Below are 17,106 nucleotides of genomic sequence, written 5' to 3' on the forward strand. Positions count from 1 at the left end.
CGCTTGAGCCCAGGAGTTGGAGGTTGCTGTGAGCTGTAATGCCATGGCACTCTGCCCAGGGGGACAGCTTGAGGCTCTGTCTCAAAAAAAATAAAAAAAAATAAAAATAAAAAAAGAAAACAGGTTCCCTCCCCCTGAAATAGCAACTATACCCCCACCTTACCAAGCATTCTTTAACATTCTGCTTTTTTCCTCCATAGTCCTAGTGACCAACTACCATACTATATGTTTTTTGTGTTTGTTTGAGACAGAGTTGCATTATGTCACCCTTGGTAGAGTGCGGTGGCATCACAGCTCACAGCAACTTCAAACTCTTGGGCTTAAGCAATACTCTTGCCTCAGCCTCCCGAGTAGCTAGGACTACAGGTGCCTGCCACAGGGACTGGCTATTTTTTGTTGCAGTTGTCATTGTTGTTTAGCTGGCCTGGGCCGGACCCAAACCCGCCAGCCTCAGTCTATGTGGCTGGCACCACAGTGCTATGGGCACCAAGCCCATGTTATATGTTTTTTAATTGACTGTCTGTCTTCCCCAATTAGAGTGTTGCTCCCAGGACAGCAGAACCAGACCGCTTCCCCAGGGGTACATTCAGGAAGCTCACTAAATGCTGAGCAAACAAATGTGCCACACATCTTAGCCTTTACACAATCCCTGAAAGGCCTTCCCTCAGCTGGTCCACCAGCAGCTTACTTATCCCAGAGCCTCCACCACCTACCTGCCAAGGCTGGGCTAGGCTCCCCCTCAGGAGTCCCCCAACTCATTATGCTTCCCTCCTTCACTGGGTCAGTGATCACAATGGATTGGGACTGTATTTCCCTGCTGCCTCCCCTATCAGACTATGCGCATCTGAAGAGCAAGGATGGGGCCAGCCCCCTGGACACACAGCCTGATTACGAGCTGGCTCTACTCACCAGCATGGACAGAGTATATGATGGGAATTGAGCAAACATGGGGCTGCTGCTACTAGATAGGTTCACACTGGTTATCAAAAAGTGAGTGAAGTTTCAGAACTGTTTCCAGCCAACGAAAGGTAAAGTATGCTGCTGCTGGGGGCAGCGCCCATAGCTCAGTGGGTAGGGTGCCAGCCACATACACGGAGGCTGGCAGGTTCAAACCCAGCCTGGGCTAGCTAAACAACAACAACTGCAACCAAAAAACAGCCGGGTGTTGTGGCGGGTGCCTGTAGTCCCAGGTACTTGGGAGATTGAAGCAAGAGAATCACTTAAGCCCAAGAGTTTGAAGTTGCTGTGAGCTGTGATGCCATGGCACTCTACCAAGGGTGAAATAGTGAGACTCTGTCTCAAAAAAAAAAAAAGTATGCTGCTGCTATGGTATGTCCAAGTAGAGCACATTACAATGAAACTAGACTCAGTTTATCCTCGCACTCATGCTCTCTGTGGCTTGTGTTCTCACCCTCCTCCTGTGAGGCGTGCATGACCTGCAGAGTGAGAAAAGCCAGCATCACAGAATTAATCTTCTCCACGGACGACCCCTTCTTGGGGTCAGACAGCCTGCTAGGGCCTTGAGATCCCCTCATGTCTTCTTGCTATATATACAAGAATGCAAGGTGCTGACTGTTCTTGACCCGGGTGAGTCATTCCTGTCCACTGATAGGCAGTAGTGAGTCATTCCTGTCCACTGATAGGCAGTAGTGAACTATTCTGCTGTGCCTAGCATTAAAAACTTCAAAGGTAGTTCCTGACAGTAATCCTGTGCATACAGGCTTTATGTGGCACAGGGGCATAAGCTGTTTCAATCTGATTGAGATAAATTCATCTGTTTCTCCTGATGCCACAGTAGCCTTGGATGATGCTATGTAGGGTAACTGAGGCTATTTATCAGGGTTATAACTGCAGCAAACAAACTCGAAGGATGTGTCATCTAACTTCTGCATGAAGGGTAGCAGTTACCCCAGTAGGGCAAACTATATGCCCCTCTCCGCCACATAAAGCAAAGCCACTGACTCAACATAGCCCTCAGTTCAAAGGTTCCCCTAAACCAGTGGTTCTCAAGCTTCCTAATGCTGCAACCCTTTAATACGGTTCCTCATGTTGTGGTGACCCCAACCATAACATTATTTTGCTACTTTCCCAATGAAAATAATTTTATGGTTGGGGGTCACCACAACATGAGGAACTGTATTAAAGGGTCATGGCATTAGGAAGATTGAGAACCACTGACCTAAACACTCACTGTAGTTCAGCTAAGTTAAAACTTAATGGTGGTGCAGAGAAGAGTTAACATAGTCAGATGCCAGCCTACTTTCAAGGTTAGCTCTTGCCTGGCATCTGGAAACCTGCGTTTCAAAAGGGCTAACTGATAAGAGTGGTTCACTGTGCCCAACTGTTTGTGCAAACAATATGGCTTATGCTGAATACATGGTTTTATTCCGAGAGTTTGCAATTTTGGTACAAGATAAACAGAAAGTGCCCACATGACCAGCTCCAATAAAATCCAGGGCATTAGGTCTCTAAAGAACTTTGCCAGTAGACCACATTGTACACATGTTGTCACTAGTTGCTGGGGGGATTAAGCATATCCTGTGTGACTCTACTGGGAGAAGATTCTAGAAGCCATGTCTGGTTTCCCCAGACTTTATCCCCTCCACCTTTTCCCTTGTCTGCTTGGCATCCTTTCTCAGTAGTAAATCACAGCCATGCATGCAACTGTATACTGAGTTGGTGAATCCTCCTAGTGAGACATGTAACTTGGCAATGGTTTGGGTAACACAGGTATCTGCGGCAGAAGCCTCTGCCCAGCCCCAGTGACAATGCTAGGAGACTAACTGCCATAAAGGCCAGTTAGATAATGACCTGCATTAAACACCATCACACTTGCTTTAGGTGATACATACTAGCAGCCTATTGTGTTATATTACTCACTGTAGGTGGTATCTTAGCCATCTGAAGACTACAAACTGGCAGTTCAAAGACACCCTCCCTCCTTTGGGGCCACACATTGTGGCTGTGAACCTGATAGTCTGGATCACTCATTTAGATGCCCATAGTGAGGCTCATTCTCTGACAAGACCAACTAGAATCAAACTGTGGATCAAGCCTACACTGTCCACGTCACTGCCATTGCCATCTAAGGACTGGCACACAGCAGAGGGCTCTGTATTTCTGGTGAAGAGCCTGTGGTGAAGTGGTATGACCTGAGGGCCTGAACATTACGACCACCTGGTTGAGCAGACTGCTTGTGGGGCTCTTGCAGTGGCCCATGTGGGCAAAGATGATATTTAATATAGCAGGTCCCTATAAATATGGGAAAATGCCCTGGTCCCACTCACACCTGATATTTCTGAATGAAAGGTCTAGGTGAAAGTAGGAAATGATTGGAGAAAGAGAGAATTTACTAGTAATGGGATGGAACACATGGATTTTATAGCAATAATCCTGGCACCTGGACATGGAACACCTCACATCCCCAAAATTATGGAGGATAACTAATGTTCTCTTTGTCCCTGAGCATCTAGCACCACCACTTGGCAAAATGATCCTAGGGTCTGCTCAAGCCTAACGGCCGCCTTAGCCATCAATGTGGCCAGGTACTGGGTGTGTCATTCCTGTCCACAGGATAGGAAAACTCACAAGGATGTCTGAGTGGGTGGACTATTCTGCTGTGCCTAAAGACATCAGAGGTAGTTCTTGACAGTGACCCCATGCACAGAGGCCAGCACAAGCTGTTTCAATCTCACATAAATTCACCTACTTCTCCTGATGCCAGAGTGGCCTTGGATTATGCCCCGTAGGGCAAATGAGGCTGAAGCTCCTCAGGGACCCTGCCTTCAGGGCTCAGTCAAACACTGTTGATTTGGGTCACCCAAAGTGCAGCATGTGGGCCACAGAATGTCTCCCTGTGGGGGATGAGGGCTGCTTGGGACCATATATTGTCCCCCAAAGTTAGGGGCAATAACATCACAGACAGGCGGGTCAATCTTCACTCTCTTATGCAGGTGGGAGTGAATAGCAGATTGGTACTCAGACTAAGTAGCACACTCATGGGAAAATTTAAGTTAAACCAAGTAGACTTTTGGGGCAGGTGATCCACTCGAGCACTCCTGCATGTTCTTGTTGGGTATACCAAGAATGCAAAGCCCACTCTTTACTTGGGCCGTGTCTCAGGATTGTGTTAATAGCAAGCAACTTTGAAAGCTGAGGTAATGTCTACTCCCAAACAAAGAGAGGTTTGCTTCTGTTCACTATAAAAACAGTGAACTTCCCCAGCTCAGCAGTTCTCAACTGTGATGCAAACCCACTGCACGCACAGCATCCACCTGGACCCTTCCATGTTACCCCTATAGGAACTGGGCAACAAGGTAAACCAAAACGACTAGGTCAATAGTCTGGCTATCACTTTCATTGTAATAAAGTCTGGTATCTCACCTCTGTCAGTGTCTATGACAGAGTAGCTGGCTAGCTTGACCTGTAATCAGGGTAAAACCTCAGATCTCTCATAGAATGAATATCCCCCCCTACACACGCACACCAGGGGCCAGCCAGTGATTTGACAGACCACTTCTCTAGCCACCTGTAGCCCTTTCTTTCTTCGTTCCTGTCCTGGCTCTAACCTGCTGCCTTTTATCCTTTCTGCCCTTTATTGTATGTGTTTCCATCTTTCACCCCAAACTACAACCTCCTGCCCTTAGAGCCGCCCTCTGTGCCCTAGAACAAGAGTGTGTGCAGGAGTGAGGATAGAAGCCCTGATTGTGCTAGAAGCTCAAGGGCAGGGAAGAGTGTGGACTGACCTCCCCTGGCTGCCCTGATGCTCCCCTTAAGTGAGGTGCCCATTCTGTGTTGGGATGGGTGTGTTCACAGCCCATGACTACTGGGGTCCATACCCTTTGAACAGACAAGGACCAGTGACTTGCGCCAAAGGCTCTAGTGAGTGAGCAATGGTTTCTGGAGCCAGACCCAGGCATGTCTGGCTCCAAGCCCAAAGCTCCCCAAAACCATGTAAGGCCCCCAAGCCCCTGCAGGCTCCAGCCTCCTATGGCCCAGCAGAGACAAAGCAAACAGTCAAGCATAGGCCCCAGCAACTCACCTCTGTGCGGTCTATTTGAAATGGGTTCTGGAAGTCAGAATCTTTCTCACTGATCCCCAGCTCCTGGGCCATCTGCAGATGAGGAAAAGTTGGTCATCTCCTGCCTTCTTCTGCCTCCTGCTCATTAGAGCATCATGCCCTCCATGCTGAGCCCCGGGCCCCAAAATGGACAGATATGGGCCGGGGGATGACCCCAAGGGACCCCTGTCAGTACAGAGCCCCTTCAAATGGGGCTTCTATAATACAAGGTGCCCTAAAGCTCAACAAAGAAAACATTACCAAGCCCTGACATTCAGGCCCAACTGAAGGCAGATGTGAGGCTCCTGGCACACCATCAGACAGAGGGCTCCCGGACCTCCACCGCCCCAGTCCTTACCAGGCCAAGGATAGGTGAGTGAGGTCCTTGGTCAAAGACACCTGTCTGGTTGCAGAAGCTGATGCCCCACCGGATGAGGAGGTTCCAGTTGGAATTGTGGTCAAAGTAGTGGTGCACGATCCTTGGGAAGCGTAGCACCACATCGCCGAAGAAGGCCGTGTTCTCCACCACATGGGAGAAAGCTAGAGAGAGGACCCTGATGAGTGGACAGGGCAGATGCCCAGCCCCTGGCGTCTTCCAGAGAACAGATGCATCCGCCAAACCCACTAAACAGGGAAGGGAACAGCACACACCGACAATAGGCTGTTGATCATGTGCACAGTGTAAGCTAAGACCCTTATGTCTACCAACCAGCTCACTGAATCCTCATAACTGGAAGAAGAAGTGGCTGTTATTCTCATTTTACAGATGGGAAACTGAGACTTTAGTGAGCAGCAAATTTGAGCTGCAAACCCAGGGCTGCACATCCAAAGGCACACCTTGCTGCTTAGATTTGTTTGCTGTGGGGATTAGAGAGCTGCATGTTACTTTGCACTCAGCTGCTGATGCATCACATGAGGCTTTGCTAGACTCCTCAGACCTGTGCACATGTGCAGACTGGCCTGGGGTCAACACAACTGAGGTGTCTGAGAGGAATCAGGTCCATCAGAAGGGCTGAGGAACAGGCCAGAACTTTTCCTTAAAATTTTTTCCATTTTTTTTTTTTTTTCGAGACAGAGCCTCAAGCTATCTCCCTGGGTAGAGTGTGGTGGCTTCACAGCTCACAGCAACCTCCAACTCCTGGGCTCAAGCGAGTCTCCTGCCTCAGCCTCCCAAGTAGCTGGGACCACAGGCGCCGGCCACAACGCCTGGCTATTTTTTTTTCTTTTTTGGTTGCAGCCATCATTGTTGTTTGGCGGGTCCGGGCTGGATTTGAACCCGCCACCTTAGGTGTATGTGGCTGGCGCCTTAGCCACTTGAACCACAGGTGCTGAGCCAATTTTTTCCATTTTATTTTGTCTTAAGTGCTTTTTAAGTTCTTACTTTGGAATTATTTTAGACCCACAGAATACAACACAAAATTCCTTTTCTCAGTTCCTCTAACGTTATCATCTCATATTACCAATGTTCAACTATCTAAACCAGGAAATTAACAGCAATATAATACTATTAACTAATCTACAGACCTCATATGAATTTCATAAATTTTCCCACTAATGTGCTTCCACTGGTCAACTAGTCAGTTTAGACTAAGCTCTGTTAGTGTGTTACAGGAAAGAGCCTGTTGCATGGCAAGAGCGACACCATTCTGAGGTGAAAAATGCCATGATGACTAATGTTTGACTCCATATGAAAGGTATTCTGTAGCAAGGTCTTAAGACAATGCTTACGACACATATAACCCCTCACGAAGGTGTCCATCTAACCTCTCCAGGGGTCATAAAAGACATGACCAGCTGCACATGTTTTACCAAAAGAGCTTACTATACAAAGGATGTTTTCTGGAGAGTAGGTGTGGAGATCATGGCTTTGTAGCTGCCTGAGTGAGACGCTGCTTCTCTTCCTAAGGCCCTAGCAAATGTTTTTTTCTGAGAAACTGGATTTGTCAGCCTCTTTTCACTCAGCTCCCTCAGTCTTTGTGGAGAGGTTTTTTTTTGTTTTGTTTTGTTTTTGAGACCGAGCCTCAAGCTGTCCCCCTGGGTAGAGTGCCATGGCATCACAGCTCACAGCAACCTCCAACTCCTGGGCTCAAGCAAGTCTCCTGCCTCTGCCTCCCAAGTAGCTGGGACCACAGGCGCCCGCCACAACGCCTGGCCATTTTTTGGTTGCAGCCCTCATTGTTGTTTGGCAGGCCCGGGCTGGATTTGAACCCACCACCTTAGGTGTATGTGGCTGGCGCCTTAGCCACTTGAGCCACAGGCGGCGAGCCAGGATAGGTTTGTATATACCTGCTAACCATGGAACATGAGTCCATCTAGGTGGCAATACCCCAGGCCTCAGCTTTTCCTTCTTTACATGGAGAGGAAGTACACATACTAACCAATCCACAGCTTCAGAGGTAGCCCCTACTGGAGCCAGCCCTTCTGAGGGCCCAGTTCACCCTCCACAGCACTGGCCAGGCCACCCAGAAAGATTCCAGGTTGGATCTGAGACATGTCAGGAAGGGAGCCTTGGGCTTCAGAATAATCTTGAACCTCAAGGAAATCAGGAGTCAGTTTAGTTCAGAAGGAGAGCCAGGGCAAATCATTTGTCCTTTTTTATCTGGAAAATAGAGGAAACAGTGCCTTCCCCATAGCTGTAATAGAGATTAGAGTTGATATTTGTAAAGTCTCCACTATTCAATATTCGAGGGCTGCCACCATCTTCTCTCAGACAATGTAATGTAAGAAATGTTAATGTTGGCTCAGTGCCCATAGCGCAGTGGTTGGGGTGCTTGCCACATACACCGGGGCTAGGGGTTCAAACCCAGTCCATGCCTGCTATACAACAGGGACAACCAACTACAACAACAACAAAAAATATAGCTGGCCGTTGTGGCGGGCGCCTATAGTCCTAGCTAGTTGGGAGGCTGAGGCAAGAGAATTGCTTAAGCCCAAGAGTTTGAGGTTGCTGTGACCTGTGATGCCAGAGCACTCTACTAAGGGCAACATAGTCTCAAAAAAAAAAAAAAAGAAAAAAAAGAAAAGAAAAGAAAAAAGAAGAAAGAAAAGAAATGTTAATGTTATGTGTAAAATGCAGCCACATAATGGGGGCAGGTTTATCATAACTGAAGAGAAATTCTTAGAGGGGGTGAAGGAACACAAACTTTTTTTTATCTTGTTATTTCTGCCTTGTCTAAAAAGGGTTTAAGATATTAGAATGATAGTAAAGAGTGCTGGTAATTGCTCCACTGGCTCAACCACTCTGACAGGCCTCAGCTTTTCCTTCTTTACATGGGAACAACTCTTGCCTTCCCTACAAGAAGGGTCAGGTTGGTGACTAACTGATCCTTGTGGTTTCTGGAGTAGTAATGGACAGAGGCTCCTCCCAGTTCCTCTGCCCCAAGCAAAGGACAGCAGAAGGGAACACACCTGTGTCAGAGGCACAGAAATTCAATCTGAAGCCCAGAAATGCTTGAAGAATCACAGACTAAACACCCATCCATCTGAGAGAATCACCAGGAAGGTACCACAAGAGGGTATTTCCAAAGAGAAAAAAAAGAGTGACAAAAACTGAAAGGAAGGTGCAGCTAGAGAAGATCAGGGCAGTGGAAAGGAGAGGGTGGGTTGGGAACCATACCATCCTTCAGCTTCTCATCCTGGGGGAAGGGCCCATCAGGGAGCACATCAGCAGTAATGAGTATCATCCGGGAGTCCTCCAGCACCTGGGAGAACCCCACCTGGTCTGAGTGGCTTTGCAGAGCCCATCATAGACTGGTCCCATCCCACTTACTTAAACCCTACTTCAACTCTCTGTGTGTACAGTTCCCCCCTCATTGAACACCAGCCCCTCAGGAAATTCCTACTCATCCATTGGTGCCCAGACCGAGGGCTAGGACTGCTGTGAACTACCCCATGCCTGCACACACCTTAAAGAGCCCCTTGAGCATGACGTCAAGGATCTTGTACTGCTGGTGGACATCATTCAGCTGTGCTAGGTTCTTCAGTGCTGACAGCTGCTCCCGCCGCTTCACCTCAAACATCTTTTTGTCTGGGCAGCATTAAGTTAAGTGGCCAGCAACTATAGCCCTGCCTGAACAATCCAGTGGTTCTCATCAGCAAGTATTTGCAAGAGCCACAGATGTCCATGGCTGGGACCTCCCAGGAAGGAAACAAACTGAGAAGTACACAAGCCTTGCACTGCATTTCACAGAGAGTTTTGTACCTAAGAGCCTGATCCCAGCACTCCAGAGCTTGGCTCTCCCACCTTTCCTTCACTGTAGTCTTCTGTCATCTCTACTGTTCCAGAATGCTGTTTACTCTACCTGGATGTCCCTCCCCTTCCCTATGAGTTTCTACCCTTTCAAGTCCCATCTCAAAACTGACCCATCCTGGGTCCATCAGAGCCCTGATCAGAGTACAACCATCATTTGTTTGGATGCTTTTTCCCCCTAGGCCTGTAGACTCCTCAAATCTGGGCACTGGTCTTGACTCATCTTCATGTCCACAAGGCCTGACCCAGAGGTAGCCCAGTCTACCAGGGAGGAGATGAGCCAGTAATCCAGAATTCCTGAGTCTCTGCCCAGACTCTTGGCCACAAGGTGCTGGCACAGGTGCAGTTCTCACCAAGCCTTTATAGCCTTAGAGATGTGCCTTCTCATCTCCATTTAACATATGGGGAAACTGAGGCTCAGGAGAGAACTAACATTTTCAAGGTCTGGCTTGAAAACCTTCCTTTCTCCCCTTTTCCCACCAGCTGGGCCTGTCCATTCTTGGAATCTCTCAGGAGTTCTGGGTATAGACTTCACAGACCGCTCAGAGACAGTAACCCTAATCCCAAAGGATACAGATCTCCAGCTGTGGGTCCAGGGAACTCCTTAGGGTGCCTGTGGCCCCCGTCCCAGACAGCAGCAGGACAAAGAGAAAAGCCAGGAAGCGAAGAAGGTCCATATCCAAAATCCTGGAGCTAGAGGAGTAATGGATAGAAAAGGAGTGAGACCTAGAGTTTGGGGTTACATACACAGAGTGCAGGTGAACTGCCACTTCCCCTGGCATGGCCTAGCCTTCAAATACCAAGAACCCAGCTTTGGGAAGCCCTGAAGCCCACTCCCCAGCCCAGGGCCTGTGACCAGAAGACATGCAATAAAGACCCATAGGATAGGCTCAGCCCTGTGGCTCAAGCGGCTAAGGTGCCAGCCACATACACCTGAGCTGGTGGGTTCGAATCTATCCTGGGCCTGCCAAACAACAATGATGGCTGCAATCAAAAAATAGCCAGGTGTTGTGGCAGGAGCCTGTAGTCCCAGCTACTTGGGAGGCAAAGGCAAGAGAATCGCTTGAGCCTAGGAGTTGGAGTTTGCTGTGAGCTGTGATGCCATAGCACTCTACCCAGGGCAACAGCTTGAGGCTTTGTCTCCAATAAAAAAAAAAAGACCCATAAGATAGTAGGAGGGAGAAAGGAAGATAAATGTTAGCAACACAAAGGTGCTCTGAGCACAGGAGTCAGTGGCCAGAGCTCTGGGCTAGAGGTGGGCCCCTGCCCCTGACTGTGAGACCTTTGGCAAATTGCCCAGTCTGAGTCTCAGCTTCCTTATCTACAAAACTGGGATAAGGAAGTCACCTCCCTACTGCAGCGAGAGAGGCCTGGGTGAGGCACATACCTGGAGACAGAGGGGTAGCCACTATCCTAGCCTTCCTGGAAGATCAAGGAAGCCCAAGCAGGCAGGGGGTATGTGAAACTTTTGGGATTTCCTCCATCCCTGACTTCTGTCATTGGAAAGGAAGAATAGACAAAGGGTGGGAAGGGAGATGGAGGAGTCTTGAGGTAAGAGGGTTGCTACTCACTCACTTTGGAACCACAAGAGCAACACCTGTTGCTATTCCAGCAACATCCCACAATTACTTATTGAATACTGCAACAGTTCACATTCCTAAATCTCAATATGTGATTTGAAGGTTATACATCACTGCCTTCTACTCTTCCACTTTCTCTCCTTGGGAGGGTACAACTTTTTTGCTTGGCTGGAGTGATAATTCTCTTTTAAAGAGTGGCACCTGTGGCTCAAAGGGGTAGAGTGCCGGCCCCATATGCCAGAAGTGGCGGGTTCAAACCCAGCCCCGGCCAAAAACTGCAAAAAAAAATTTCCAAACAGTTCCTATAACTGTTTTCCCTGGTTTTACCTCTGCTATTATAGCCTGACATCAAAATGCTCTGTATTGAAGGCCTAGAAAAGCAATATTTTCTTCTAGTATAATTTGATTTTGTACTTTTGGCTTTTTTTATTTTTGGAGAGTCTCATTTTGCCACCTTTAATAGAGTGTTGGTGGCATCATAGCTCACAGCAACCTCAAACTCTTGGGCTCAAGTGTTCCTCTTGTCTTAGTCTCTCAAGTAGAGACTATAGGAGCTTGCCACTATGCCCGACTATTTTTAGAGGTGGGGTCTCATTCTTGTTCAGGCTGCTCTCAGAACATCTGAGCTGAAGTAATTCACCTGCCTTGGCCTCCTAGGGTTCTAGGATTACAAGTGTGGGCCACTATGCATGGTCCTTTTCTATTTTCTTCAAATCTTTTTTTTTTTTTTTTTTTTTTTTTGAGACAGGTTCTCACTCTGTCACCCAGGCTGGCATACAATGGCACAGTCACAGCTCACTACAGCCTCAAACAATACCTGGGCTCAAACAATCCTCTTGCCTCAGCTTCCTGAAAAGCTGGGACTACAGGGAACACCACCACACTCCGTTTTTTGTAGAGATGGGGTCTCACTTTGTCAGATAGGCTGGTCTCAAACTCCTAGCCTCAAGCTATCCTCCCTTCTCAATCTTCCAAAATGCTAGGATTACAGATTACAACCTGGTTGACGGTTTTTTGTTTTTGTTTTTTATTTTTTTTTGAAACAGAGTCTCACTCTGATGGCTTTGGTAGCGTGCCGTGGTGTCACGGTGCACAGCAGCCTCAAACTTTCCAGCTTCCCAAGAATTCTCTTGCCTCAGCCTCCCAGTAGGTTACAGGCACCTGCTATAACACAGCTATTTTTAGAGATGAGGTCTCGCTCTTGTTCAGGCTGGTCTTGAAAGTGTGAGCTCAGGCAAACCACCTGCCTGGGCCTCCCAGAGTGCTAGGATTATAGGCGTGAGCCACCATGCCAGGGCCCGTGGCTTACTTTTATTGAGTGTCTGAATTGTTCCATGTAACCACGAATTTCTCATGGCTTTCTGCAAGAGGCATGTATTCCCCTGCGCAAGGTACTATTTTCTTGTTTACATTCCTTACAATATTGTGTATACTCATAACCTTAGACATATTCTTCTTGTGTCTGATTAAATTCAAGTACCTTTTAATTAGGTTCAACCTTCAGATAACCTAAATGAGCTTCTCATGAGGAAAAGCAATCACACTGTGGGAATTTGGTTTTTTAATTTTTAAACCTTTTTGGTAGGTAACTGGCCTAAGAAACAAAGATTTTGCATTTTATCAAGGTAATTTCCTGTGTCGTCTTTATTGGGTTTTAATGATTACTTAGGAAAGCTGAGCTTTTAACATGAATTTTTGTTTAGTTTTGTTTTTTAAATGGGGTCTTGCTGGGGCCCAGGCTATCCCCAAGCCTTCTAAGGTAGCTGGGACTACAGGCATGGACCACTGCACCTGGCTTTTTTTTTTTTTTTTTGAGACAGAGTCTCACTATGTTGCCGTATAGAGTGCTCAGATATCATAGCTCACAGCAACCTCAAACTCCTGGGCTTAAGCAATTCTCTTGCCTCAGCCTCCCAAGTAACTGGGACTACAGGTACCTGCCACAACACGCTGCTATTTTTAGAGATGAGGTCTTGCTCTGGCTCAAGCTGGTCTCAAACCTGTGAACTCAGGCAATCCACTGGCCTCAGGCTCCCAAGTGCTGGGATTACAGGTGTGAGCCACCGATCTGGCCTATTGTTTTTTTCTTTATCCATGTAACCTTCTCTATTACTTCTTAAGTCTTTGATTATTACTCTCGCTAAATAAATGACCATTACTTCACAGTGACCTCAGCTCCTGGGTGGGGGAGTTGTTTGTTTGGTTTGGTTTTTTTGAAACTGAGTCTCTGTTGCCCCAGGCTATACTGCCAAGGCTTCATAGTTCACAGCATCCTCAAACTCCTGGGCTCAAGTGATCCTCCTTCCTCAGCCTCCAGTGTGGCTTGGCCTACAGGCACCCACAACAAAGCCCGGCTAGTTTTACTATTTTTAGTGTAGACAGGGGTCTCGCTCTTGCTCAGGCTGGTCTCGAGCTCCAGAGCTCAAAAGATCCTCCTGCCTCGGTCTCCCAGAGTGCTGGGATTACTGGTGTGAGTCACCGCCTCCGTCTCTTTCTAAATGAGCATAGGCTATCTTAGATCAGGTCTGCCCACTGATTTACCAGGACACCTGTCTCAGGGAGAGATGCTCAGTTATAAACATTGACAGGACGCAGAGGTCATCTGGAAAATCCTCCACTCCCCACAGGTTAGACAACTTAAGTCTAGAGAAAGAGTACCTCCCCCCATCCACCGTCCTGTTCCAGACGCAAGGCAATCAGAATCTCGTGCAAAATCTGGGGGTAAAGGGAAGTACCAGACAGCCAGCAATGAGTGCAGTAGGTTAGAAGTGGGAGACAAAAGCTGAAAAAGCAGATTTCAGGTGGCAGGGGGGTTGGAGGGGGGCCGCAGGTCTTGCTTTCTCTACTGTTACTCCCATTTTCTCAGCCTCTCAATCATGCAATGCTCCCGCCCTGCGCGTCCACAGAGCTCTTTCGGACTCAGCACGAAACTCGACCTTATTCTGCAGAAGTGACTCGATGGTGGCGGGCCTAGGTTGTAGCCCCCGAGTTTTCGGGGCTTCCTAGAGGAAGGCGCGAGTCTTTTCAAGGAAGAGAACCGATCTACGAAACTTCCTCCCCTCGCCCTGCAGCAGGCTGGAGACCTTTGGTCTCTACAAACCCGTCCCCAGGTGCCTGCAGTCCGGCACGCCAGCCACCACCTACCTGGCCGGACGGTGTGGGAAAGGGCAGACCGGCCCGAGGTAGAAAAGACACTCAACTCCGGCGCTTCGGGAGAGCACCAGCATACTAACTGCAGAGCGCCGTTCCACCAACTCCGCGCTCTTGGCCAATGAGCGCGGGCCGCGAACGCCTACTGTTTACCTCACTTCCGGCTCCGCCCTCCCCACCAGGCTCCAGTGAGCGTCCGCCAAGCTGCAGGCTGGGCCTCGTCCCGCCCACTCGGTGCCCGGATCCGGCAGTGTCCCTCCATGCCCCTACTTGCGAGTTGGGTGGGAGGAAGTTTAGTAAGTCTGCAGGTGCTGTCTGTGCCCAACTTCCTGGCGTGTCAGCTGACCCGGCGACCCTACACGTGCCCTCCTTAAAACTGTTTCGTCATCTATGACCCGCGTTTTTTGGACTTAAGTTACCAAGACCACTTTGGTGGATCGTGACTAGCACTTTTTTTTCCCCTTTAAGGACCTAGTAGAGCCTGCTGTGCGGCACTCATCCCTGGCTCTTCCCTCTAATATACCAACTTCTCAACCGGCCCGTTTTGCGTAGGGTCAGGACAACCCGACCCGAGGGTGGGGGGCGTGCCCAGTTCCGGGCACTGGGGCCCTACCAGGAGGAAAGGGAGCTGGAGGCCCAGGCTGAACTCGGATCTAAAGCAGGCACAGTTGTGGGGCGCAGACAGAGCTGCTCCCTGGCTATGTAAATGCAGGCTCTGAGGAAGGCGGGAGGGAAAGGAACAGAGGCGCCCTACTAGGGAACTGCCTAGGCCGAGACCGTTTAGCTCAGCCGCAGGGGCTTTGTCTGGAAATTAAACCTCTGTACACCTCCACGTGAGGTGAGGCAGCAGGTAAAGTGACTTGGAACAGAGCAGCCCTATCCATGTGCCCGTTCTTTGCCCCTCCAGCCCTAAGGAAGGCCTGACTCTGCATCCAGAGAGCAACTGAGGCATCCAGCTGGTGCTCCTCCAAGATTACCAGAACAAACCCTCCCCCTCTCTCCCTCAGGATAGGGTGACCAGACGTCCCGCTTTTTAACAATTTGTCCCGCGTCCCGGGGCGTTTTTAAAAAGTCCCAATTTTTGGAAAGAATGCACGAACGGGCGGGAGAACAGGAAGGGAATATACGGTTTTCAGCTGCCATGTGGCTATTTCGCCAGAATGAGTTTTATATTATTTTTGTTAATTTTATAATGTTAAACTGTAATAATAACAAACAATTGTTGAGAGTGATTATCGAGAACTGCTTATCAAAGTTTGCATTGTTGTCAGGCCCTGCCCTGCCCCGCCCCCTCCATGTTGTCCCCCTTTACAAATGTTAAAATCTGGTCACCCTACCTCAGGACTCCATCAATCTCCTGATGAAATAATCTGCTGTCCAACTGGTTCAGAAACCAGCACAAGTGAGACACGATGAATCCAGAGTGAAATGTTTTTGGAGAGCCCATGCAGGTCTGTGAATGAACCATTTTATTTCCTGATTGCATTTCAACAATGGAGTAAATGACTCCAGATGAATGGCTTCAATTGTCATCCATTTCCCAACTTTGTCTCCAGGTCTCAGTTCTGTTTCTAGGCTGTCAAGTCCTGAAGGTCAGTCTCTGATGTGGGACAGAGATATAGCCACCCCTCCCAGGCAGCTGGCAGCAAAACTTGAGAGGAGAACAACAGAAAAGAGGGGCCGACCATAAAGGGAACACACTTCCAGAGTCCAGAAAAAGGCAGAATGGTCAAAGAAGTACTCCTAAGAATAGTGGGTGAATTCTAAATTGGGACCTTAACCACTGCGCTAGATAGTTGCTATACATGGAAAAGGCAAGGAGAGCCTGAGAGGCAGCCCCTATGGGTTAGGAAGAAGCACTCTACCCCATGCACAGGCCTCTTGACTGCAATGACTCTGGGGTACAGCAGCTGCCCCCTAGAGGGCCTCTGAACACTGCTACAGCCTCACACACACCCTGTGTTGGACTGAGGAACACTTGTGCCAAATGGGTTTGGACAACTTTCTACAAATCTTTTGGCCAGGGGTCCCATGTGCAAGAAAGGATACAGCATGTCCTGTGGGAGCGCCTGGCCCAGGGGAGCACTAGGCAAAAGGCCCTCCAAAGAGGCCTGCAAGGTCTGGGCCATGCTATGGTCAGCCAGCAGGCCCTTGCTCTGGATCTAAGAGAAGTCAGTGAAGGCAGGCCTTCTCAGAGCCTACTCTATAGGCCCTCCCTAACTGCTTCCCAACCCCTGCACTCCCCACCTCCCATTGGCTGCTGTGGCCAGAGCTCCCACCCTCCACAGAGAAGATGGTCTTGAGAGTCTATTCTCACAGTGGCTACATGGCATCCCCTTCCCACGCACCTGCAGAAAAAAGCTGTGCAGAGCCTGGAGTGTGGTGTTTGAGAGGGTAGACAGGTCAGCCAGAGTCACACCTTGCAGAATATGACCCACCTCTTCGTGAGAGAGGATGTTGCTGCTCTGGTACCGCACAAACTGGCCCAGGAAGAGAAGCCCCAAACACCCAGTAATTTGGAGTTTCCTTCATTCATAGATGTCTCCTGTGTCCCTATTATACTCAGCACTACTCTGGGGACACTGTTTTAAAGCCTATAGAACCCTGCCTCCAAGGAGCTCAGACTTGGTAGGTGGGTGGGGTTCTTGGGTAATAAGGCAAACTGTGAGGCCCAGAGAGAATTGATCCTACTGACCCCTTTTGTCTTGGCTCCCTTCTCCCTGAGCCTTGCACTGCACTCTTATGGTCAAGATGAACTGTGTAGCTCCCCTGACACACCATCATGTGTTTTTGTGCCTGTTGTTCTTACCACACTACCTGCAACACTGTTCCTCCTCTCTGCCTATTATTAACCCTTCAAGCCTCAACTAAGTTGAGTTTAACTTTAGTTAACTAAAATGTTAACTTCACTGCTGAGGAACGATTACATTTTTCTGTGTTCCCGCACCAACCACTGACTTATTTGTTGATCTATTTCACTATCACAGCCTCACTGCTTACAATGGACCCTTACTCTGTGCCAGTTAACATCTCCTCTACTGCTCATAACATCATATTTTTTTTTTTTT

At 48.7% G+C, this 17,106-nt stretch overlaps 2 protein-coding genes across 2 annotated transcripts in view; both read right to left on the reverse strand.

The window, feature by feature from the left end:
• CCDC134 (coiled-coil domain containing 134) overlaps nucleotides 1-14,127 on the reverse strand; it is a 19,819-nt gene extending 5,692 nt beyond the window's left edge. The window contains exons 1-6 of the mRNA XM_003783152.3: nucleotides 14,033-14,127; nucleotides 9,883-10,001; nucleotides 8,965-9,086; nucleotides 8,676-8,760; nucleotides 5,418-5,599; nucleotides 5,042-5,113 (exon numbers count right to left, since the gene is read on the reverse strand). Coding sequence (XP_003783200.2) covers nucleotides 5,042-5,113; nucleotides 5,418-5,599; nucleotides 8,676-8,760; nucleotides 8,965-9,086; nucleotides 9,883-10,001; nucleotides 14,033-14,115 — 663 coding nt within the window. The 5' untranslated portion in view covers nucleotides 14,116-14,127. The remainder of the gene's footprint in view (nucleotides 1-5,041; nucleotides 5,114-5,417; nucleotides 5,600-8,675; nucleotides 8,761-8,964; nucleotides 9,087-9,882; nucleotides 10,002-14,032) is intronic.
• Nucleotides 14,128-15,631: 1,504 nt separating this feature from the next.
• The window catches only part of MEI1 (meiotic double-stranded break formation protein 1), a 75,841-nt gene continuing 74,366 nt past the window's right edge, over nucleotides 15,632-17,106 (reverse strand). Inside the window, 3 exon segments of the mRNA XM_003783153.1 lie at nucleotides 15,632-15,677; nucleotides 16,088-16,200; nucleotides 16,387-16,518. Coding sequence (XP_003783201.1) covers nucleotides 15,632-15,677; nucleotides 16,088-16,200; nucleotides 16,387-16,518 — 291 coding nt within the window.

Source organism: Otolemur garnettii, unplaced genomic scaffold (genome assembly GCF_000181295.1).
Source record: "Otolemur garnettii isolate 467f Iridium unplaced genomic scaffold, OtoGar3 scaffold00007, whole genome shotgun sequence".
Taxonomy (NCBI): domain Eukaryota; kingdom Metazoa; phylum Chordata; class Mammalia; order Primates; family Galagidae; genus Otolemur; species Otolemur garnettii.